The sequence below is a fragment of the Dreissena polymorpha genome, chromosome 8, assembly GCF_020536995.1.
Source record: "Dreissena polymorpha isolate Duluth1 chromosome 8, UMN_Dpol_1.0, whole genome shotgun sequence".
Lineage (NCBI taxonomy): Eukaryota > Metazoa > Mollusca > Bivalvia > Myida > Dreissenidae > Dreissena > Dreissena polymorpha.
The window spans coordinates 14,096,187-14,122,348 of NC_068362.1; the positions used below are offsets into that span (position 1 = coordinate 14,096,187).

A 26,162-nucleotide genomic window follows, 5' to 3' on the forward strand; every position below is an offset into this window, starting at 1 on the left:
TCGGTGGTTCGTTTTTCCTTTGACAAGAATCTCATACAGTTGAGCTAAGTATGCGTCAGTTGAAGACATTTCTTGTCCCTTTCTGTTAGCAGCCATGTAAATAGTTTGAATCCTCAACTTTCTTTTTACGCTATCGGAAACTACAGTTGGACAGGCATTGAGCTGAGCTTCAAACACCACAAGTTGACTTTCCAAATTTGCTTCTACCTGTTTATAGGATCGGATGAATACTTGAAGCATAATAGTTAATTAACAATACGGCCCAAGATTTGCCACATGTACTATGATTTTGAAAACAAAATGGTATGCTTCTTACAAAGGCTGTCTTGCCTTGTGACCCTTAAGCGTGGCTAGTGTTTACTTAAGAGGCATCATTGGAACAAATTAAGTAGATAACCACCGTAACATATTAAATATATGATATTACACACTAAGGCTTGGTTTGCTGAAGGTGAGGTTGCCCCACATAGGCCGGTGCATTTTAACGATCAAGACATACTTTAAATTAAGTTGGTAGAAGAATAATATACGGTATATCAAAACCTCTAGACCTTGTGGTTTCCAAAGAAATTATTGTAAAATAATTGTTGCTATTGAAATGTATTTTAACCATGTGTCCTCTTGTGCGGGACAAACTTTGAACACTGGAGGGTAATTTGAACAAGCTGTGTTCGTAACTACCACATGATTCTGAATGTCACACATATCCGTCTTAATAGCTTGAGAGAAAGATATAGATGTAAATAAAGTTGTTATTATAGACAAGTAAGGGATACACGTTATCTTCAGGAAGGGACCTTAAAACTACTTCTTTAGAAGGAAAAGCACTGTATTAATATGCGCTAAAAAAACCTTCGGTTTTTAAAACCTTTATAAAGATTGTCTATTCATTGTAAACTAGTTTTGAAAAACTCACTTACGTCTTCGAAAGTTTTCCAAGATTGGTCAGGTGCATCTTTATTTGTTTCCGTTATTCTTTCTTCGTCCTTTCTTCCCGCGTATTCTGCAAGCGTCATTATTACGTTGCCATATACTCCGTAAAGCATTTCCTTACTAGCTATGAAAAAAAGAAATGCGTTGTGATGTAATGCAATTTAATAGTATATGTCTTTCTGAATGTATATTTCTACGTAATTACATAAAAGATATTGTAATTATTTCATTGATTAAACTTTGAAAACGCGTTATGTTATATTTAGTTTAATTAAAGTTTGTACGTATGGTCATATGCAAATCACCTTCTAAATGACGTTGTCTCCTTTCCTGTACTTGTTCTTGCATATGGCATTCTTTGTCTTGGTGGGCGAAGCATTGATTATTTTCTTCACTCTTGGTATCAAATGCTGGCTTATTCTTTTGTTTTGGGGCTGCACGTTTTTGTTCCTTCTTAAGTTGTTTTAAATCCGACGAAAGTGTATTTGTATCTGTTATATTATTCCTGGTATTATCTGTTTTATTTATGTGGTGGGTCTCACAATTCCTACAAGTAAAAAACAAATCATCGCAACAATTATCATAATAATGTATGTATGAATGCTTGTATGTCTGTACGGACGGACGGACGTATTGATGTTCGGATGAACCGACGGTCGTTTGGATTTACGGACGAACCAACGGAAGTATTGATAGAGGGAGGGAGGGAATTAAATTACAATATATTGCAGTTATTTTTAAAACAAAATGCTTACATGTGATTTGGTAAACATTCTTCAAATAACAACGTCGACTTCTCTTTGCAAAAGGTCACACACGTTTTTTTATGTTCATCGCACAGTATCTCTAGTGATTTCTCCTGTGTTCCTTTATCTCCAGCTGCTGCCATAATTTCTCCTTCTATCTATTTTCAGGAGGTTTTCTAAATCGAAAACTCACACTTAATAAGCTGTGCAACGCTACTCGCCGTTCCGCATCTCACAGTTATACTGCAATCACTTGGATAGCAACGATATCAAATCACATGTCGCAGCATATCACCGTTTATGTTGACTTTGTTGGTTATCGCAATCTTCTTATTTACTTTCATTGATAAAAACCGAAATTGGAGCGCAAACATAAATCAAAGTACTGACAGTACTGGTGTGACGATGCTTTTGAAGAGGATGTGAATATAAAAGCATCAATTACAGTTGTTCTACATCATCACAATTGTGTATGTGGGTACGAAAAAAAATTTGGAACGAAAATTTTGGGACGAAAAAATTATGCCAAAAAAATTTGGTTACGAGAAAGAATTAGAGTACGAAAAAATATTGGGTACGAAAAAAAATTGGGTAAGAAAATAATGTGGGTACAAAAAAAATTGGCAACGAAAAAAAAATTGGGTACGATAAAAAAATTGGGGTACGAGCAATTTTTAGTACGGAAAAAAATTGGGGGTACGGGGACGTAGTACCCCTGGGACACTTGACCCACAATCGCACATTCTTGGCCCTTTCCGTCAAACATCGGATATGTACCTCGATAGTATGAATACACATTTATGGCGTGCCATTTGGGTCGAAAGTCAACAAGATCTAGTAGGTAAAAAGAGAAATGTACTTTGACGTACAATTTGTACTTTGAAGTACATTTTTTGTACTTCGACGTACAAAATAAAAAATTGTAATTCGACGTTCAGTCTTTACTGACCCTTGAGTGTTAGCCAATTAGAAGATGCCTTACATCTGTTGCTTTTAGATATATTTGATATTGAACATTATTATTATTATTATTATTTATACCAAATTATGCGACTATCGACAGCTAACTAATAGATATTGAGCGTATTTATTGAACATTATTATTATTATTTATACCAAATTATGCAACTACCCACCGCAAACTCATAGAAAGTGTGCGCATTTATTGACCTGACGTGGCGGAATTCACCTCTGACTTATGCAAATAATGGTAACAAAATACAACCAAACCAGGGAGGTTATTATACATTTTTAATCCCGTAATCGTTTGGTCACTGTTTGGTTACCGTTAAGAATTTCCTACACAGTAATGCGCTGGACCGTGATATTCCGCCCCGCATGGTCAATAAATACTCACAATATGCTTGATATTTTTTTTTTAAAGGTAACCTTGAATCTTCTTCAAATGGGTATATAATCTATTTCAATGCATTAAATACTCGAAATTCCTTTGTAAAATGTTTTTTTCCAATTTTGATATTTTTATTTATTTTGTCCTCAATAAAAAATGATATTTTAAACATTTACTATGAATAAATCTGAAGGAAAAGCGGATCATGAGACAAGTGTTTAAATCGGCTGTTAAGAAAATGTGTACGTCGACGTACAAATTGTACTTCGATGTACAAATTTATACTTCGAAGTGTATTGCATTTTGTACATCGAAGTACAATTTTTGTACTTCGACATACATTTTGTACGTCAAAGTACATTTCTCTTGTCATCAAGTAGGTCTTGTTGACTTTCGACCCAAATGGTGCACCATACACATTTCGTAAGCGGTAATGCGATCCTACCTATGCACGTCCAAATGTAAGCGAAATATGTAAAAAAAGTGGTAGCCTGTCCGGAATGTTTGAGTTAATGAAGAAAATCGTGTATTTATGTAAGTTTATTGAAAAAATGTACAGAACATATGTTAAATAAGCAATAGCGCTATTTTTCTCAGTCACATAATTGTTGATAGTTAGATATCACAAAATGAAAGTGAAAGTAGAACTGTCAAAAATGACAACCTGTCAATATGTTGTTTTTGCTGGCACGAGAGGGCGATTACACTCAATTTGTTCACATTTTTTACCATAGGCTTTGCCAATGACCTTTATAGTATGGGTGGCTTTGTTATTATTTATTGCTATCATGTAACTGCATGATTGTGTATATGTTTACAATACACAAAGCATAAATAATGATATAAATATACTGATAGAGCTTATAATAATATTGCCAGATCAATTAAGTACATAAAGTATAATTTTTGTCATGATTTCATGAAGACTTGAGATATTTAGGCACATAGATATGGGTTGATCCACAAATGAAAAGTATTTTGATCTGTGTTCGGTGCAGGCTCTTTTTCCATGACTGTAAAAGTTACATTTTCATGTGAAAAGGATGTCAATTTTTTTCTGAAGTATTTCATTCAACCATTGAATAAAATAAACCGTCCTGCATATAATTTGCCATAGTGATAGGTGTTTGTTAGTAGATCAACAGGAGATGACCATGGTGCCAGAGAAAAAGGATAGCATTTGAGATCTGGTCAGGGCTTCATATAAAAATGGTTAAATGGTATGCATTTTATATCTGGCCAGTGCTCAAAAGAAAATGTGTACATTTCAGAAAATTTTACCATTTAACAATCTGTAAATACCGCTTGACTAAGGCTCTTAATGCATCTAGCATGACCACTTGTACTATATCTTTTTAACATTAAAATGTAATATTTAATGTACAAATTTAATCTACCAATGTGTACAGATACTACTTAACATATATTTGACTGTATTGAATGTAGGAACTAGCTAAACAAGGGCTGTTTGTAAAACATGCATGCCCCCCATATGGGCTGTCAGTTGTACTGGCAGCCATTGCGTAAATACGTTTTTTGTCACTGAGACCTTGACCATTGACCCAGTTACCTGAAAATCAATAGGAGTCATCTGCCAGTCATGATCAATGTACCTATGAAGTTTCATGATCCTAGGCGTAAGCATTCTTGAGTTATCATCCGGAAACCATTTTACTATTTTAAGTAACTGTGACCTTGACCTTTGACCTAGTGACTTGAAAAGCAATAAAGTTTATCTGACATTCGTTATCAATGTACCTATGAAGTTTCATGATCCTAGGCGTAAGCATTCTTGAGTTATCATGTTGAAACCATTTTACTTTTTCGAGTCACTGTGACCTTGACCTTTGACCTAGTGACCTGAAAATCTATAGGGGTCATCTGCCAATCATGATCAATATGCCTAGGAAGTTTCATGATCCTAGGCCTAAGCGTTCTTGAGTTAATATCCGGAAACCATCTGGTGGACGGACCGACAGACATAAACAGTTATTAAACTGTAACCAAGGTTAAAGTTTTGGGACAGAATGACAAGATGAGAGACAGACATGACAAAAACAAATAGTGACCTGAAAACCAATAGGGGTCATCTGCCAGTCAATATCAATGTACCTATGAAGTTTCATGATCCTAGGCGAAAGCAATCTTGAGTTATCATCTGGAAACGATTTTATTTTTTCGAGTCACTGTGACCTTGACATTTGACCTAGTGACCTGTAAATCAATAGGGGTCATCTGCCAGTCATGATCAATGTACCTATAAAGTTTCATGATCCTATGTCTAAGCGTTTTTGAGTTATCATCCGGAAACCATCCGGTGGACGGACCGACCGACGGACCGACCGACGGACCGACCGACATGTGCAAAACAATATACCCTCTCTTCTTCGAAGGGGGGGGGGGCATAAATATCCATTAGAAAAAAAGATAAGGGGGTGAAATATTCATTGCCTGAAGCTCTGACGCTGGAGCTATGTTTATATATCTTTAAACACACTGATTAAACAAGTAAAACAATACAATGATACAACAGAGGGAAAACCATCCCCTCTTAATAATATGCTACATAATTTTGTAATATATTTTTTTATCTGGATCTGGATTGGTACACAGCAGGACCTTTAGGTATGCGCGCTGCGGGAGAGAGATACGAGTGAATTACATTTTGGATTTAATTTAATCACTGAAATTCATCACTGAAGTTACAGTATGATCTCATTTGATATGGATGTACATGATTGTATCAAGCAACATAGTTAAATAATTATCAGTATGAAGTACTGTCATGATTTCAGTATCATTTAAATGATTTCAGTCAAGTTTATCATTCATATACATTATGTAAATATTATCAATATAAGTATAGTAGATACAAACATATTTGAAATATTACAGTTTGATATACTGTATATAATGTAACTACACATCCAAGCAGTCCATCAAACCATTGAACCAGAGCATTCTGGTGTGCCAACGCACCAGACGACAAGTCAAATGCCTACTGACTTAGTGCATTTTACTATTTATAACATCCACATTAGTTACAGATACATGCTTACATTTGTATGTGTTTGAAAAAATGTATAATCTTTAATGACATCATCTGACCATACATGTCCTAGATTTCACAATCAAGACCCTGGCCTGACACATTGGTAACATTAACGTTAACCTGTTACCAGTCTTCTGAAATTATTTTTTTATTGCACTATGTAATGAAATCTAAATCGGGCACCGATGTTTCTTGTTTTAAAACAGTCATAGATCAGTTGTGGCCTCTCGGTAACTTTCCACACTTCTGTAATAGCAAATCTGGATTTAGGTGATCTTCAATGGTCCATTTACACTTTAGCTCTGTCACAAGAGTGCTGGTAAAGTCAAGTCACATAGTTCAATCTAGGCCATGTCAAGCTCAAAGTGTCAAAGACAAATGAAAGATGCGGTCATTAATTATTGTCCCATTAAAATGATATCAAATACTTAAATAGAAAGAAGAAATAATACAAACCAGTAATTTGAGTAAAGACTTTGTAATCAATGTTTTCAGGACAGCTTGGTGATCTGTAAATCCCATGTGATATTTTGATATCGTGTATCATAGTCATTCAATAAGTCGCAAAATGCTCGAATACAATTTACAAAGCAAAATGAGACTTAAATTGATAACTAAAAATACCAGTTTTACCGTGTCAAGCTGTTAAGATCCAGATAGTCCTTCATTCACATCGAATATATCCTTCGAATTCAATCCATTGTTGACCTTAGCGGAGTTTTAGTTAATAAATAACTCATATATCCTAAATGAGGGTTTCTAAATAGCCAAACAAGCCGATGTATGCTGTAAGAAAGTTTTGACACGAGTATGAAAATTCTCTCATGGGCGCGGCCATTGTTGTATGTTGAGGCACGAACGACAACTCTGCTGGAGAATGTTATCAATGCTAATCAGCGAGATATGCCGATTAGAAAAATCGAGTTATCTCAATCGGACTGGCTCGGTCTTTTACATAGCTCGCCATTGTGAAGATTTATTTCATGGTATGATAACTCAGACGAGCTGCTGAAGCAGCATCGCCAATCAGGTATGGTTTAATTCGCAATTAAGACGAATTCCAAAATTGAAGATAATGTGAAAATAAAAATATAGTTCACATAGAGTATAATTCCAACGACCGACGTAGGTCTAACACAGATTGAAAAATAGTCAAGACAATGTTCATTAACAAATAAAACAAATAAAATAAAAAAACTCGTTGAAAAAATGTTGAAACTCGAACCTGCGAAAACAAAGTAAGTTCGTCGAGTCTTAAGCTGTTTATATTTTCGCTTTCCAATAGATTGAAGATAGAAACGCCTGCTATTTTGCAAACCATGCTAACTTTTCAAACATATCATTTTGTACTTTCTACCGGTCCACTTCTGGTGTCATACGAAAATCAGTAAATATTAAACATCTAAACAAAACTATTCAATCATAATAATATTTTCTTGGTTTGACTGATGAGATACGAACCGTATATAGAGTACGATATAAGTGGGTGTCAACTACTCCAATCTATGCCGCGTAATGTGTTAAGTATGAGGTTTGGAGCTTCATTTTAACCGGTTTAAACCGCGAGTGACTTTGAATTGACCGTTCTAAGACCATTCAAACAAGAATGCTAAATCGACAACAATAAAACACAACGTAATAAAGACTAAACATACGCGTATTAACAGTTGACATCAAGAAGAGTTGCGTTATCGGTCGGCAAAGCAAACAGGCAATGCACTGTATGTTTATGTACTTGTATATGGTACAACATAAGGTTTGTTAGTGCCAAACATGTATGAATTATATTAAGTATTACATACGTATCTTAAACATATTGTCCGTGATTAATGATCAGCGAACAAGTCGATTACCGGTACATTGCGAAATTAAGGGAACTTGAAAAAGAAGATAACGCGCACAACTCAAATTCACCGTGAAAAATACAAGAAAAAAAAAGCAACCTTTCCGTACACTACTCTTTACAAATGTATAATATTAAAGATTGTGCATTATACAACTATGATGAGAGACGCATGGATAGAGATGCAATCAGATTCAGAAGTATTTGCATTTCAACATATTTTAATCTATATACACCGTTAAAGCAAGCGTGTTCGTGCTAGTAATTTCATTTTAAATCATCTTAGTGTGTTATGTAAACATTGACCAGATATATTCACATGATTAACATAGGCATTTAAAGTAGGCGATGGCGTCGATAACCAAATTAATACTGTCCACGAGTACATCGAATGGCAGATAAGTATATTTAGGGCATTCACATGTGATGCAAAATCAACCCGATACAGTTTTCGTGTCAGTACATGTGTAATAAACACAATCGGGCAATTACATGCTACTTGTAATTTAATCGTTATACTGTTGTTGTTGAAGTAATGCAAGAAGTACGTAGTGTGATGGTGTTGCTGGTATTTTTGCTCGATGAAAGACGATATATATATTGTATTGTCAGGTCATCAAGCAGTTATCATCATTACGTTTGAAGAAACGTTATATATAACGAGACTGATAAAACCCAGGGTTTTCGATGGTAAACCAACTGATATGATTATAATTTAAAAGCGAAATAAGCGCAAACTATGTTTCATTTATGTTTTCCGTACCCACTTTCCAGTTTATCGATAAAAATGAAGGTTGCGATCGCATTTGGTCATTTGTTTTGCAAATAGACTTCGTCGACCCCAATCAAATGTGACTGTGAATTCTAAATTAACTCCAGCCTGCTTAAAAAGAGTTTTAAATTAGTAAGTTTTTATAATACTAGTTATGGTTAAGAATATAGTAAATTAAAATAAGCTTACAAAGTAATGCGCCCATATATGTACTTTTTTTACCACTTAGTACGCGCAAACTAAACCAGGACAAGTAAAATAAAAGTTATGTCCCGGCTTTATCTGACTGACTTGAGTATGGAAAACAAAAAAACAAGTACATCCCGTGACAGCACAATAACTAACCCATAATCCTTGAATATTATTTGTCATTCAAATTACAATAACATCATGCGTTATGTATAAGCGAGGTTTTTTTTAGAAGGCTGATGGGCACATGCGTGGTAATTGTGTTTTCTTTTTAAGGTCATTGCACGACTTCTTAACACTTCCTTGAACAATCTTAATAAAGTTTAACAATGTAAAAACATCCATAGATACTAGCTGGACAATTTTTCGCTAGCCGTTGTCTTCTTATTTTCCCCGTTCGCTGTGTCGTTCGCAGTTTTAATTGATTCGTCGATTTTTATCAGATAATGCAATAATTTTTAATCCTGTAGTACCATTGAACTATTTTCAACAAAAACACCCATTTTTTTGCATTTTTAAGCTTGATCGTGCAAATTTAATCAGATAAATTGTGAAAGTACGGCATTCAATCTGTAATGTTGAATGGCCCTTTTATACCGTTTCCAAAGGAATGGTTTAGATTATGGGTAGCACTGCTTCTTTTTGAAACTCTTGATATTGAAAATGATTACCAAAGAATGGCAATGCCATGAATAAATAAGTGATATTCACAATGTTTTAATGGTTTTCCTTGCGCTGTGTACAGTATGTGTTACTGAAGATCTCCTTTCAAAATGTAATTCTGGAGTTTACAACTTCAGTTTATGTGGTAACCTTAAGAATACTTGCATATATCTTAAAGTTATCTTACATTACAAGTATATTACGTAACTCTTGTTTTTCAACATTTTACCTGAATTGGTAAGGCAATTCCATGTTGCCCCATCCTTCCTTTTCTGTAAAGATATTAATCTTTCACTGCCAAAAAAGCATGAAGAAGATGTATTTTGTTTTACATTGTACATTAACATTGTGAAATTCTATGATTCGTATTATTCGGTGTACCAACATTGAACAGTACAGCAGAAGCAAAGATGATTTGATTTAAATAATGTTATTGAATAGTTACATTTACATAGTTATTGGACTTAACAAATTCGTATCATGTTTGCCGTAAGTGAAATTTTAGGTTTTTTCCATGTTGATGAAACTTAAGTTTATACTTTTTATATTAAGACTTAGAATGACAATTGTATCAATTGATACTATTGTTGCATCATCCAACGGTTCAAGTAAAGTTGTTCTAATTTTACATACATTTATACTAGGGAATTGTTTTAAAAAGTGTCTGGTGTTGAACCAAAAAACCCAAGACTTTCATATTTGGAACGCAGCATCATCCAGTGGTCCTCTAAAAAGTTTGTGAAATTAAAAAGGTGGGACGAAGGTGGTTTCGCCCATGATGTTACCGGTTTAACACATACCTCTTTTTAAAATCTTCTTGTTTGGAACTGCTAACGCATGGCTTTCATTTTAAATAGGTAATAAAATCCAGAAGTTCTCTAAACCGTTTGGACAACGCATGCCCCTTGAGATCAAAAGTGGCTCCTAAATGTAGATTATTTTTAATCAAATCTTCTTGTCTGAAACCAAAAGGTCAATCGGAAAACGAAACACATTCGCTTTCATATGTGTTCGCATCTTCTAGATGTCCTCTACAAAGCCTGTTCAAATCATGCATTTGCGATAAAAGCTTGCTATACCCATGGTTCACATCCTCAATATGAATATATTGCTAAATAATTTATAAACTCTTTGCAACAGCAGGGCTAGACACTTGATATTTATTGTGTAAAATCGTACAATGATCGTCAACACATTTTATAGAACATTCTATTTAATATATTGTATATTACATCAGAGGGTTGTATCGGCAAAATAATTTGGAATAAGCGCATTTAATGAAATCACAGGGTTTATTTTCTACAGAGTACAGCATAATCAAGATATCAATCATATAAAACAAACATATGGCTATACAGCGACGCAATTTTATAGTTTGTATTAATCACAACACTTGTATGGGTTACATACCAGCTATTTCCTAACTTCTGATGTCTCGTTACATGCTGTCTACTAGATTAGAAACAATGGCTAAAATATTGAAACAGTAAACACCGACCAAATAGTACCAGTCATCAGTTACAGAATTAACTTAGTACTGCAACATTTTTACAATACAAACTCATAATAACAAGGCAAATCGATCTTAACAAGTTCACTATACAATACAAATCATTTTCAAATAAGCGTTATTTATACATGTGCGTTTTGAATCATTATGATCAATAGTATGTGTGTCGCACTCTGTAGATTCAAATAAGCGTATGTTTTGCGAATGTCCTGTAATTCAAGAGTTATTGTTTGGTGTGAGGTGTACACAGAACAAATATCAAATTGGCTGTGCATTCAAATTGTGATTATGAACATACAAGCTTTTGTAATCACAAAATGTATTGTTGTTCTCATTCTTCTGAGACGATTACTTATTATTAAGCAATAAGAAGTACAACATACCCACTATTCATTATTTTAATACATAGCTTCGAAATAGGCCCAAATGAAAGAAGCTATTACGTTCGAGAAAGATTAAATATCAGCCTTTAAAACAATTTTAACACCTACTATGTACACCATTTGTTTGTGATGTGATCTTGTTGTCGAATCGTATAAAATTATGCATATTGCGTCTGTCTCTTATGTTTATGTCGACAGCGAGATGTGTTTGTTTATCATTTTGTCTATTATACTGTATGAACATTAATTGTTTTTATCACAAAGAAACATATATTTACACATGTCAAAATATGAATGCATCGATCATTTTAACCATTTCTTTTAAGCACGGTATGTTGCTACAACTTAGACAAACCAGCATTAAAAAAAGGCTGCTTGCTTGGGAGGAAAGAAAGAGGTCCTTAGATTTTAAGATTAACAAGTCATATGGGCGTGTTACATGGAATTAAAATATTATAGTCATTTAAATAGTGTTAGTTACCAAAACTACATCCCTTAAGCAGAATTTCGGTTGTTATGAAAGACCACCTGGACATAATTGTACAGACTATGCACTCGAGCATATCATCCAGGTTCACGTGGTACTTGATGAAACGAAACTTGTTCAAACCAATTTAATTAGCAATGTATTATTTTTGTTGCTTTATATGGGGCATAAATGTTTTACTATCTTGTTTTTAAATGAAGAAACCTCTCATATTGGTTAAGGTAATATAAAATGTATCCATTAAACTTCAAGTTAGTTCATGTGTAATATAGTTCAATGTTTATATTTGCATAATTAAACATAAGATTATTAAAAATCGGCATGCCGTCATGACACATATATGGACAAAGGAGTAAATGAGCTTTGCCTTTAATCTCAGGCAATTTAGCTAGAGCGATTAAGCATCCACGTCTTCCTGAAGACATGGTCCAAGGCTTGGGTTGACGTCCTGTATTCTTTTGGCGCCTATATCGAAAAAAACGTGTCAATACAAGCTTTTTCATAGACTTTACAGCAGTCAAATACCGGGTTCATGCTTTGGTAGTAAGAACATGATCTTCATGAGTTGTATACATGTGCCTAGCGAAAGTACATTTTAGTTATGCCAGGATCAGGATTTTAGGTTTCAACTATTTATGGAACCACAATTTTTGTCTAAAATAACGTGAATATTTACCATATGGTCCTCTATTCATGCAATGAGTTAATTCCACGTATCTTCTTTATGTTGTCAGGTAGCACCGGATAAAGATTTTAGTTAGTGGTTGATATGGTTACATTAATAATAAAACAAACTACAATTTGAATCCTTCTACAAGTCAAAAAGCACTTAAGCTAGGTCAATAAAATTTGCTGTGTGATTGATGGCCATATGAGACCAAGCACGTTCCTTGACATCTGTTTCAGTAAAAAATTGCTGTTTAGATGGAGATCGTGTTTTTACTTCGAAAGCATAAACCCGGTATAGTGATTTCTGCTTTTTCTGTTCCAACATTCGCGTTTACATAAAAGCTCAATTTGATTCGGAAACTAACCATGTCAATCTTGACAAATTAAACGCGCAAATCTCTAACGAAAGAAAGTTGTACCTGTACTCGTGAAAACACATAACTAATATTACCTAAACGAACGTCTAAACTGTTTGTTGGTGTACGTGTTTTCAAAGTAGATATATGTTGAGTTGAATTGTGTTCGTTTGAAACATCGAAATCCCTTTCTTGATTTCTACGCCGCCACATGTTCTGCGATGATTGTTTCTTAAACGTCTGTTTCGCCTTTGCTCTATTTAAACGGCAACATAGACAAAAAGGAGAACTCAAGTAGATTTCAAAGTAAAGCAGAAAAATACAAACATAGATTAGTCACTTCTGCTTGACAAGAAAATAATCGATGAACAATTTGTCGTTTTATGTCAATTCGTAAGCAAACGTAATTAAAAAGTAATAATCCAAAAGCATAAATCCCATGTAGTATTAAGCTTAATTCCAAAGGAAGAACGAACAAAGTCATAAACAAAACATAATGCCGCCATTTAAGTGTAACACGGCACCAGACAAATGATGGATGCTTGAAAATATCAGGTTCCATCAACATCATTTCAATAAGCAATGAAGTATTAACATTTAAAATAATTGGTTTATCAACATCTCTTATTTAACGCTGATATCTAGGTAAGCCTTGATTATTGAGGTTGTATAGGAAATGTGTAAATATGCATTAGCCTTTTTATAAACTATAGTCTCCGTTACCGGTTAAATTCAAATGCATTATCACTGAGGATTAAGTCTAAGAATGTGTATACCGTTTTGCCAATATCCCATACAGCCGTGCAATAAACGTGTCGGTTTTAGTACGAGGCAAACACGCTCTGACAGCGGCCCAGTAGATTGCTTTTATTCTTAACTCTTTGTAAACGCTGCTGGTAACATCAATTGGACATGCTTCGGTGTGCGCTTCAAACAGGACAAGTTGACTCTCAACATTACCCATCACCTGTATAATTTTGAAGAATATCTAGATATACATTTAATAAATTGTCATTAAACAATAATTTTTATGGCCGATTTACGCGTTATTCGATTGCGTGGTATTAATTTTAAACAGTTTAGCATGTGAATGGTCGGGCTATATTGATTTAATCGAAATATTCCCAAACATACATGTTTTGATGTCACTCATAGACAGCCTTAATCATCGCAAATGGACGGTCGAAATTAATATCATTAATGTATTATTCCATAGATTACTGTGCTGTTTATTTGGTTTTGCTGTTTGTCAATAAACATCAAATTCTGCAATATTTTCTTTAAACAATTGGTGCACATATGTTTGGCCACGGTAATATTTCATTTATTGTAAATAATACATGACATACAGATATAACATATAGTTACACATTGCCAATTCTCAAAAATAACTTACATCTTCAACAGTTTTCCATGATTGATCCGGTATTTCGATTGCTGATTTTGGCAAATTTATTCTTTCAGTTCTCGCCTCGTATTCTTCAAGCATCGCAAGAACGTTGCCAAAAATTGTGTATAGTACTGTCTTACTGGCTAAAGTAATATACTATTGCATTAATGTATTACAAATTTTAAATCAAATGTTAACAAAATGTTTAAGATATTTTTAATAAAGGATACATTTTGACAATATTTTAAGCAGACGTATGCCATTGCTTGCATTTTATTTTATTATCATTAGCTAGTAGCTAGATCAATACATCCATGCTACTTTTTTCCTCATGAGGGACAGACAGACACAGAGAAACAAAGACAGGCAGACGGGCAGCCGGACAACCAGAGAGACCGACGTACAGAAATGAATACACATAGGCAGTGTATGTCATAAAAAGACACACAGACAGACAGACATACAGACAGACGGACAGCCGACAGACAGACGTACACAGAGACGGACGGACCGAGAGACGGTCAGATAGGTAGATGGATGGATGGATGGATGGATGGATGGATGGATGGATGGATGGATGGATGGATGGATGGATGGATGGATGGATGGATGGATGGATGGATGGATGGATGGATGGATGGATGGATGGATGGATGGATGGATGGATGGATGGATGGATGGATGGATGGATGGATGGATGGATGGATGGATAAATGGATGGATGGATGGATGGATGGATGGATGGATGGATGGATGGATGGATGGATGGATGGATGGATGGATGGATGGATGGATGGATGGATGGATGGATGGATGGATGGATGGATGGATGGATGGATGGATGGATGGATGGATGGATAGGTAGATAGGTAGGAAGATAGATAGATAGAAGGAAAGAAAGATAGAGAGATAGATAGACAGACAGACACACAAACACACAGACACACAGACAGCCAGACAGACAGATAGATTTTGGAAATCCCGATTTAAAAAATATATATGGTATATATTTTAATACGCGTTACTTCTTATATAAAACGTATATATATTGTTCAATTGCATGCATGTACCCGGTACATTAATTCTATGGATGCCTTATCTACATCCCCACCGACGCCTGCTTTGCGTTGCCCTGGGATTTCCTTACATATTTCATTATTAATTTTGGATTCCAATTTATGATGCCGAATTTCTTCTCAGCTGGTTTCAAGTCAGTATTAAATCGATACAAGTATTTTCAAGAGTTCCAAATACTTCATTGCTGATACGAAAGCATGCCCGTAAAACGTTATATAAAGATTTCCAAAATCAAAATTCAATAATGCATTCAATTTGGTTTGTTTTGTCGCCTTTAATACGAATTTCGTTGAAATCGAAAGAAGTTGAAGACACATTTAACCATTAGATTTGTCAATTCAAATTCTTGCACAGTTTTATACCTTTTAATAGAGACATTAATTTATAGTAAATATTTCTAATATTCGTTCAATGGTTTGTTATCATTTGTTTGTATAATGTATGTACCGATAAATATACACTAGTAAAATACATCGATTCAATCAATGTCTCTTGCAAATGAAATGTAAATTAATTTGCTATTAACATATTCTTTTTGTTAATTGCGTTCGATGAAAAACAACGTTAAGACTTTAATCTAAACATGATCTTGCTTTTCTTGGCAAATATATATTTGGTTATTTGCCTTCATAACTTTAACGTTTCAAAACCCATTTGATGACAAAAAGCTGTAGTAAAATTAAGAAAATATTGAAAACGAGTGTCGGTTGTTGTTTAAATACCACTTTCATGTGCGTTATCTTCATAAAAACGTCGAGCATGATAGCATTTTTGGATTACACGTTATGTTGTCAAATTAGTTATTGGTGCGCACACCAATACATTTTCAGAAATAGTATTACTAGTACCAAATTATGAGCTCACATGTACGGCGTATTTAACCTGCCGCCTCAGTATTATATAGCTAGACCCAATGCCTGAGATTTTGATAGGTAAAAACAGTTTTTACTTGCGTTATTCAATACTGATAATTAATGAAAACGATATCATCTAATGCACTATCTATTTCGGTTATATTTCACAATATGTAAACATCTCCTTTTGTCAGATAAAAGCCTTACCTTTCTTAGAAACGCTTTCCTCTATGTCACACAATGTTTCCTTATTTTCTCTAATTCCAAGCTCGGAGTGTTCTTCTTCGTGAGATGTATAATCCTGTAATTCATTCTGTTTGATTGTATCGTTAAGTTAACATAAATTTCAAAAAAAGGTGTTGTATTGCATGTTCAATGTAATGGTAATCATCTGATAGTAAAATGATCCGCTTAAAAGGGCGTATTTACCAGAATGTTACACTTACAGTTTTTTCAAATATATAGTAATTTATACATAATATATAATGTGAAGCATGGCGACAGTTGAGCAGCAGACATGTTTAAATATTTATACAGACGATTTAATTGTTTAATATATATCCGTTACAAATTCCAGACGCATTTTAGGACTTCAGTATTTATAAACATATCCAAAACTATAAAAGCAAATTAATATTTTGCAAAAAAGTAATCCTAAACAGTACATTGTACTTTCATTATCATTCACTTAACAATATTAACAGTTGTTGTATGTCAAATATCTCAGAATAATGGCGCATAAAGAATTCCGCTCACGTTTGGATGTACCTTTAATGAATGTATCTACAGATAAAATAACTATACCTTCACTTTAGCTTCTTGTACCTCGTCGCTGTCGTTCGTAGTTTCCTGAATATTGCCTACATCATTTATTTCATGGAAAATTACATTTTCTAACTTGTCATTAGGCCTAAATGAAAATTTCACTTTTACTTTATCTTTCATTAAATCATTTGTCCTCGTCGCAATGTCATGTTTGTTCCGATCAAGGCGGCCAATCTCTATGTATAATTGGCGAGAATGTTGCTTCTGAACTAAAACCTCTACAAGATGTTTTCTTTGAGTTATCATACATTTTTCTTCGTTACATTTCTTCACAAGTTGACTCAAGCGTTCGCTATTGTGTTTGTGTTTCTGCGTACATTCTATTTCGGCATGCTTTTTTAAATCCGTCAGTCTATTTATCATTTTAGAGCTAAACGAATCAATAGCAGCCATTGTGTTTAATTTATATTGCTCGTTTAACGCAATATCTTCAGACAACTTCTTTTTATAACCTTCTATTTGTTCCTCAAAGGCAATAAGAATTTCAACAGTTTCTCTATGTCGTGCTTCGTCAACGGACACAGTAAAGAGGTCAATACTCGAGTCTATGCATAATTTATGATTTGAATATAGGCACCTTCCGCATATTGTGACGTCATGATTGACACAATAAAATGTTTGATTTTCTGTTTCATGATGAGGACACTTCTGCAGATGTATATCAGAATCGATGATTGTCGACATCGTCGTTGCTGTAAGTAAAATATATATTTGGGAATATGTGAAGTCCCTTTACAATACTAATTTACCTCCTTCATAACTAATTTGTGTTGTTGTACTATATTTATATTGATTAGGCATGCACTATTATAACATTGCTGCTTGTACTGTATGTTCTTAGTAATGTTTGTTCGTAAATGTACAATGCATTAATGCATAAAAAGGATATATTCACACAAAAATATATTATGTTTACATTATATTTCAAATTTCAGATCTAAATTCCCATTTATATAAATAACAATACATTTCAAATATGAAATAGAAGGTCCGGTACAAACACCTCTGCAGCATTATAAAATTTCGCACTTAAATATCATACCGTGTTTAACAAAACAGACCGTACATTCTTCGTGATTTTAAAACTACTATTGGTAATGTTTGCGATTTAAAAATTAATGCTTTTTAAGTCATTTAAATATCAGTTGTTCTTTTTTTCTAGATAAAACCGTGATTCTTCTCAAATTAACAAGTATAATTCAAACTTGTGTAAGAATACACTTTTACCTGCGATTTATTATTATAATTATCATTGCATTTGCAAAAAACGTAAGTACCTCATCTATAATATTGATTAAATATTAATAAAATAGTAAATGCCTGAAGCAAAATTACTTACAAGTTCTAAATAACCGTTTTAGAAATTAGTGTGATGAAACTGTGTGATGATAATGGCCAGATCAGCAAACCTAAATTTAGACTCAACAACATCTGTCAGAAGACAGCGTGCTCGACTTTTCGAAAGTATAATGGGGAAATTGTTCATATTCAATAAGGTCAATGTAATATAGTCATATTCTTACTGAATGAGGACCATAATTGAAACATATTGATCGCTTAATAAGTTTTAAACAAATGGTACATTATAGAAAATTCTGAGTTCAGGTATATTTTCCATAATCTATTGAACATTTGTACAGTCATAAAACAAACTAATAAGATTATATTTCAAGTTTGATAGCAATTGCTTGGGTGTGATGGTTGGATGGTCTTTCACAAATACAATAATAAAAATATATATTTGTGGGTTTTTTGACATGTTCAAAAAAAAATATTTGTGTGTGTGGGGGTGGAGAGGGGGGAATAATGTGGGGGGGTGCTCATTTAGGTGGAGTCCAATGTGGTATGTCAGGTAAGTGTTGTAAGAGCTGTGTTCGTGAAAAAACAATTCCCCCCTTCTGCGCCGCTTTGAAACCATATATTTGAAATTTGACCTTGAAGGATGACCTTGACCTTTCACCACTTAAAATGTAAAGCTACTTGAGATACGCATGCATGCCAAATATCGAGTTGCTATATTCAATATTGCAAAATTTGACCCTTGACTTTTGACATAGAAGGATGACCTTCACCTTTCGTCACTCAAAATGTGCAGCTCTATGAAATATGCATGCATGCAAACTATTGAGTTGTTATCTTCAATATTGCAAAATATTACCTTTGACCTTGACCTATGACCTTGAAGGATGACTTTGACATTTCACCACTCAAAATGTGCTGCTCCATGAGATAAGCATTCATGCCATATATCAAGTTGCTATCTTCAATATTGCAAAAGTTATGACCAAAGTTAAAGTTTTCGGACGGACGTACAGACGCCATATATTTGACATTTGACCTTGAAGGACGACCTTGACCTTTTACCACTCAAAATGTGCAGCTCCGTGAGATACACATGCATGCCGAATATCAAGTTGCTATCTTCAATACTGCAAAATTTGACCTTTGACCTTGACCTTGAAGGATGACCTTGACCTTAACTTTTCACCACTCAAAATGTGCAGCTCCATGAGATACACATGCATGCCAAATATCAAGCTGCTATCTTCAATATTGCAAAAGTAATGACCAATGTTAAATTTTTCGGACGGACGGACAGACGCCATATATGTAACCTTTGACCTTGAAGGACGATCTTGACCTTAACGTTCTACCACTCAAAATGTGCAGCTCAATGAGATTCACATTTATTCCAAATATCAATTTGCTATTTTCAATATTGAAAAAGTTATGGTCAATGTTAAAGTTTTCGGACGGACGCATAGACTGACGGACAGTTCAACTGCTACCGGGAGCATAAAAAAGGGAAAAAAAATGAGGGGGGTATTCTGGAATGGGGCCTGGGGGATGATTTGGTGGAGTTCCTTGCGTTATGTCAGGTAAGCGTTGTTTTGTCAAAGTATGAATCAAATCTGATCCTAAATACAGAAGTTATGACAATTTAAGCAAAATTTATGTATTTGGCCTTGAGATTCAAGGTCATTCAAAGGTCAAGGTCAAATTCAACTTGCCAGGTACAGTACCCTCATGATAGTAAGAAGGTATTTGAAGTTTGAAAGCAATAGCCTTGATACTTTAGAAGTAAAGTGCATCTTAACACAAAATTTAACAAAATATTCAAAGTTACTAAGTCAAAAAAGGGCCATAATTCCGACAAAATGCCAACCAGAGTTATGCACATCTATACATGTTCAAACAATATATCGTTATGTAATTTTTCTCCTTAGATTGGCCCCTTGTCCATTAAGAGGCTTAAATAGAATTTTAAGTCAGCATAAGTTAACAGTAAGTCTGATAAGGCTTAACGTGCTCACATTTGTTGTTGTTTTAATGAAGGAAAGCTTATTTAAACATGCTTTCAAATATACTAATATGGCAATATGAATATAACATTCTTATTACAATAACATGTGTATTACATGTTATGAAAAGTTTTGTTTGAACATAAAGAATACTTAATATTGGTGTAATATAACAACACATATCTGATAACATGTATGTGTAACTTTATTTAAATTGAATTTGTAGTATCGAACCCTTAATTAATAAACAGTTAAGTTATTAATATTGTTAACAAATATGTGATTTATTGATTAATTGATTGATCAATCAAATTGATTGATCGAGAGTTATGATTGATTGATAGATTGATTGATTGATCGATAAATTGATTGATTGATTGATTGACTGACTGACTGACTGACTGATTGATTGATTGATTGATTGATTGATTGATTGATTGATTGATTGATTGATTGATTGATTGATTGATTGATTGATTGATTGATTGATTGATCGATTGATCGATCGAATTGATTGATCGATCGAATTGATTGATTGATTGATTGATTGATTGATTGATTGATTGATCGATTGATTGATGATTGATTGATTGATTGATTGATTGATTGATTGATTGATTGATTGATTGATTGATTGCTTGATTGATTGATTGATTGATTGATTGATTGATTGATTGATTGATTGATTGATTGATTGATTGATTGATTGATTGATTGATTGATTGATTGATTGATTGATTGATTGATTGATTGATTGATTGATACTACGATCTTGTTAAACTACATGCTCTTTATAATTCAAATGCCGAACTAAAAACCAATACACATGTCCATCAGTTCTATTATTAATGTGTTGGGTCCCTTTATCGAATGTTAGAGTCGTATAACGCATACGTCTTATAGAAAAATCATAAAGAACTCCATAATGTTGTATACAAACACAGAAAGTATTGCTTTCCTTAAGTATTATTTTGTAATAAAATTGCATTTTGCTGAATGTTTGTGAACGCATCTTTACTTTAACACATTTCTTATTTCGTACGCATTGAACAAATATGTTGCTAGTGTGCTAGTAATTACTAGTAATTTACCTTATTTAAATATAAGTGTGTTATTTCAATACAATGAAAGTGTGTTATATTTTATTTGTATTATAAAAAATTAATTACCTGCGTCTTCAAATCAAGAAACACAATTTGTCCTCAAACAGACTGAACAACTGGCAAGTTCAATGTTGATAGGGATGCCAAAATAATCCTTCTTACCACAGTCTCCTTGTTCAGATTGCCTCCTAATAAATGTAAGTCCTATAATCAACGCATGAAATTCATTGTTTTATCTTGTTTATGTGTCAAATATAACAGCAATTTGTTTCGATTGCAAATAATCACAGCTTATCACTGTCCATGTAAGGTTACTTCAGATAAAGAAAAATCGCAACTACTCGAGTTACGATATTGTAACATTTACGATACCATATCTTATTGAACGATCTCCAGGTCGTTTGATTATAGGACGTCATGAGATGATAAGATATCATGGTTATTGTGTAGGCCAGTACGCATCACGTTACACGCACACTATGATGTACTCACTTTGATATATATTGATTATTATGTACATCAAATGTAGTTAATACATGCAATATACTTTAAAGCTAGAAAATAAGTTATTTTTACGTTCTCCTATATTTGAAGGACAAGTGTTTCCTTTCTATAATCAAACATGTAAACACTCTTAGTCTTTACGCGTATATGTCAATCTATTGATGTAAGCGTCAACTGAAATTTGACAACTGGTATCAGATAAGAAACGGACTTATTTATTTTACTAAAGCCCCGGTCCCATATAAGCACGGATAAATAGGGCAGTCCCAGTTCGTCCCGAACCACCCGGTTAAGGATCCGGGACGAACCGTGGGCTTTTTAGTATGTTTTGCGTCGACGGTCTCACGAAATCAATACGGTATCCAAACGGACTTTCACGGCAGAGCTACGGAGTATTACGGTTCAACGCGTAAGAGGATCGGTTAATCTCCGGTAAACACGGAATCTACTCGGACCATCCCGGACCATCTTACACATATTTACACCTATTTCTTCTCTTAAATGTTTATGTTTATAGACAAAATCGGAATCATTTGTTAACCAGATATGTCTCGTAATTTTGTTTACTGTTTGTGCGCTACAAATTAAAGCGAATAATCTATCCATATATAATAAATATATTTAGACCCGGATATTTCTTCGAACACAAACGGTTTAATATTTGTCTTCTTTCTTTCTTGGCGTGCAAAGATATATTATTCGAGAAGATAAATAAACTCGAATGATTGAGACCATACAGAATTAATTTTATTGTTGTCTTTTTACGACCGTCTATAAACGAGACGTATTATGGAAGCAACCTTAGCTGACTATCGGACCGCGCTCTTCAAGTCGTACAGTTTTCGTCCAATCTTCTCCAAACTTTCTCTCCGTCCGTAACATTTTGTCATTCACACGTATGATCCGAATGTAATAAAACTATATATGCACTATCACATTTTTTCATAGAGTTATTTCTCTTTGATAATTAATAATACACTTTTTGTTCCCGCGCGAAAACTCAGATACTAATGATCCAAATTTAATGAACATTGATATAAAGTTTCCTATAGGCAGAGCATGCGCATCGTTGTCAGATCGTTCCAGTCAAATTATTGTTTAAGGAGTCGTTGTCATTTGATTATACATATTTCATTTTTAAATGGATGTGTTAGTTCTCGGACAAGATCTTAGGAGCAAATAATCCGAATTCGATGAAATGTGTATGCACTTTTCTTTTAGGGTTGACAAACGCATATTTTCAGGTCAGTCCACTCCGTTGATTTTTCAGGGAGTAATTGCCCTTTGAATAATAATTATTTTAAGCATTTTATTTTGGACACGTATAAGCTGAAATTTATGTCCAACCAAATATGGCATCACAGTCATTGGCGTTCGAATTTTTCAGGTTTCATAGAAGAAAATCATTACGTAGTTTAAACAGCATGAAGTAAAAGCGGCTAAAACAAGTTGAAACGGTCTTCTTTTTTTCCAATAAAAATGTGTGACGGTTTTAGTTAAGTTTATTGTTTATCAATAAACATTGATAACAGCCCCTCAAGAATACAAATATTGTGATATGTCTTAGGTCTAGGAGATAAAGTTGAGTACCTTTGGGTTAAAAAATATCGTTTAATGTTCTTTGAGTAATGCAAATAGGGTTGCATGTGGCGGTGTTTGACATTTATTACATCGATAGGTTCCGCTCCATTAAATTCTTACAGGGCCCGAAACAATGTTGGTAACTAGTCCTCAATTGCAAAAATAAAAATATATTCACCATGAATATTTAAGCCTTATACACATAGTATATGCACAGATCCAAAATGTTTTGCCTTGTCGTATGAAGTGTATACCCTTTCAGCTATACTTCACAAACCAGATGAGCATGCATTTTTCACTTGAATTGATAACATTTGTAGCGCCGTTAAATGTCGCATCGCCGTTATATGTCGCAGGCTACGAGTTTTGTCGCAACGTTGACGATAAATGTCGCAAGGAACGATAAATGTCGCAAATCCTACTGACGATATATGTCGCAAATCATATATATATTTATATATATGCATTTACCCACGAAGAATGCCTTATTGTTTTCATCATATCAACAAAGACATTATTGGTATTTTACAGTATTTTATTAAAAAATGATTATAATGTCTACATTTTATTGTTTACTTATTATTTTTGATTCATTTACTGCTAATTGCTTACAATATGTAGAAACATGGAATTATTTGTTGTTTTTCAATTTAGTGTAAAATAAAAACAAATTTATATGTAATACTATATTAGGTACCCCTATATACCTCAATTCGTATTCACACATATCGCCAGTTACGGGGTCTCTGATTTAGAAATAGGTCATGGGGTTCCCACTTTAAATACATTTATCTCCATACCCTTTTTTATCCGATATTAACACGAATTAATGTATATAGGGGTACATAATATAGTATATATATTAATACGTAATTTATTTAACGTTTCATACAAGGAAATATATAGCAACATTAATTGCGAGGTGTACAAAATTTCAATAACAGACGTGATTGTGGTTTTTGATATAAGACCTTATTGTGACATTTGATTGCATTACCTCCCCTTCACCCCCCTCATAGTAATTAAATGTGTCAAGAACGCGGGGTTGTATACAGACCCGTTTTTAACATTGACCCCTTAAGTATAGTCTGAAAACTACCGAGACCGCGTAACTGGCACTATGTATATATATATATATATATATATATATATATATATATATATATATATATATATATATATATATATATATATATATATACCAATACATAGTGCCAGTTACGCGGTCTCTGTAGTTTTCAGACTGTACTTACGAGGTCAATATAAATCAAAGCACTGAAAGTACTGGTGGATTATTGACATGAAATCTCACAACGTGGCCCTGATTCAAAAGGAAACTAAGTTCATTTAGAAAAACATTCAAGTTTCTGAACCCTGTCTTCGCCACTGCGATGTTTAGTGTGTTACTAGTCTCGGACCAGCTTCAATAGGAAAGAGTTAAAGGGAAACATACAATCTAAAATATCGCCTGTGTGAATCGAGTATTGTACATTCGGATACTTTTTCTCGGTAACGGCTTTTATCGTTATATAGAGAATACTAGCAATGCGCATGTACTAACATTTTCACAACACCCAATCAAATTGCGTTGCGTTAACAGAGAGTTAGTTCTGCGGCGTAGACAGAAGTGCTCCGAAGTTTGCAGTAAAATGCAAATTAGGCTGAAGATTGGCTACTGTGTATTATTGCCGCTTTGCGTCAATAATCCAAAAACGGGGTCTATATACAACCCCGCAATCTAGGCTCCTTTAATTACTATGAGGGGGGTGTAGGGGAGGTAATGCAATCAAATCTCACAATAAGGTCTTAAATCGAAAACCACAATCAGGTCTGAAATTGAAATTGTATATACCTCGCAAATAAGTTCGCTATATATTTCCTTGTATAAGACGTTAAATAAATGACGTATTTATATACAATAATAATAGTAGGTACCCCTATATACCTTAATTCGTGTTTATATCGGATAAAAAAGGGTATGGAGATACATGTATTTAAAGTGGGAACCCCATAACCTATTTCTAAATCAGAGACCCCGTAACTGGCCATATGTGTGAATATATATATATATATATATATATATATGAAACAACAAAAACTATTTAATTACTATATTTCCAAAAACATCATGTTATGAAAAGCCGTAAAAGTAATTGGTTATATCATAAGTAGTTTTTGGGAACACAATCTGTGAACAAATACAAACTTTCATGTTAATTTTCATATTGCTAAAATAGAATGGTAACACATATTGTGTATTCAGTTATTATGTTTTATGTATATCCATTGCTGCAGTTGAACATATAACGCTATGGCATTAATTTCGCCGCTGCCGTCTATACCAAATTCCTTCTACCGTGTACCGGCCGCATAAAGTAGCTAAACGCAGAAATAGCCATGCATTTACCCACGAGGAATGCCTTATAAGTTGACGAATCGCCTGGACCAGTCCACTGCCAGAGCCAAATATTGCGATTATCTTTCGAACACTGATGGGCGATACGGTAACGTCACCGAACCGACTAGGACATAGATACAACCGCGGAGGCGGTGTCTTACCTACTAAATTTCT

General features: G+C 33.9%; 1 protein-coding gene across 1 annotated transcript; it reads right to left on the reverse strand.

Moving 5' to 3' along the window:
* Nucleotides 1-11,721: 11,721 nt before the first annotated feature.
* Nucleotides 11,722-16,578, reverse strand: LOC127842973 (uncharacterized). Its single transcript, XM_052372787.1, has 5 exons — nucleotides 16,483-16,578; nucleotides 14,351-14,487; nucleotides 13,731-13,921; nucleotides 13,050-13,210; nucleotides 11,722-12,394 (listed from the first exon to the last, which is right to left on the reverse strand). The coding sequence occupies exons 2-5, from the start codon at nucleotides 14,441-14,443 to the stop codon at nucleotides 12,327-12,329; spliced, it is 513 nt and encodes a 170-aa protein (XP_052228747.1). The 5' UTR covers nucleotides 14,444-14,487; nucleotides 16,483-16,578; the 3' UTR covers nucleotides 11,722-12,326.
* Between the last annotated feature and the right edge of the window lie 9,584 nt (nucleotides 16,579-26,162).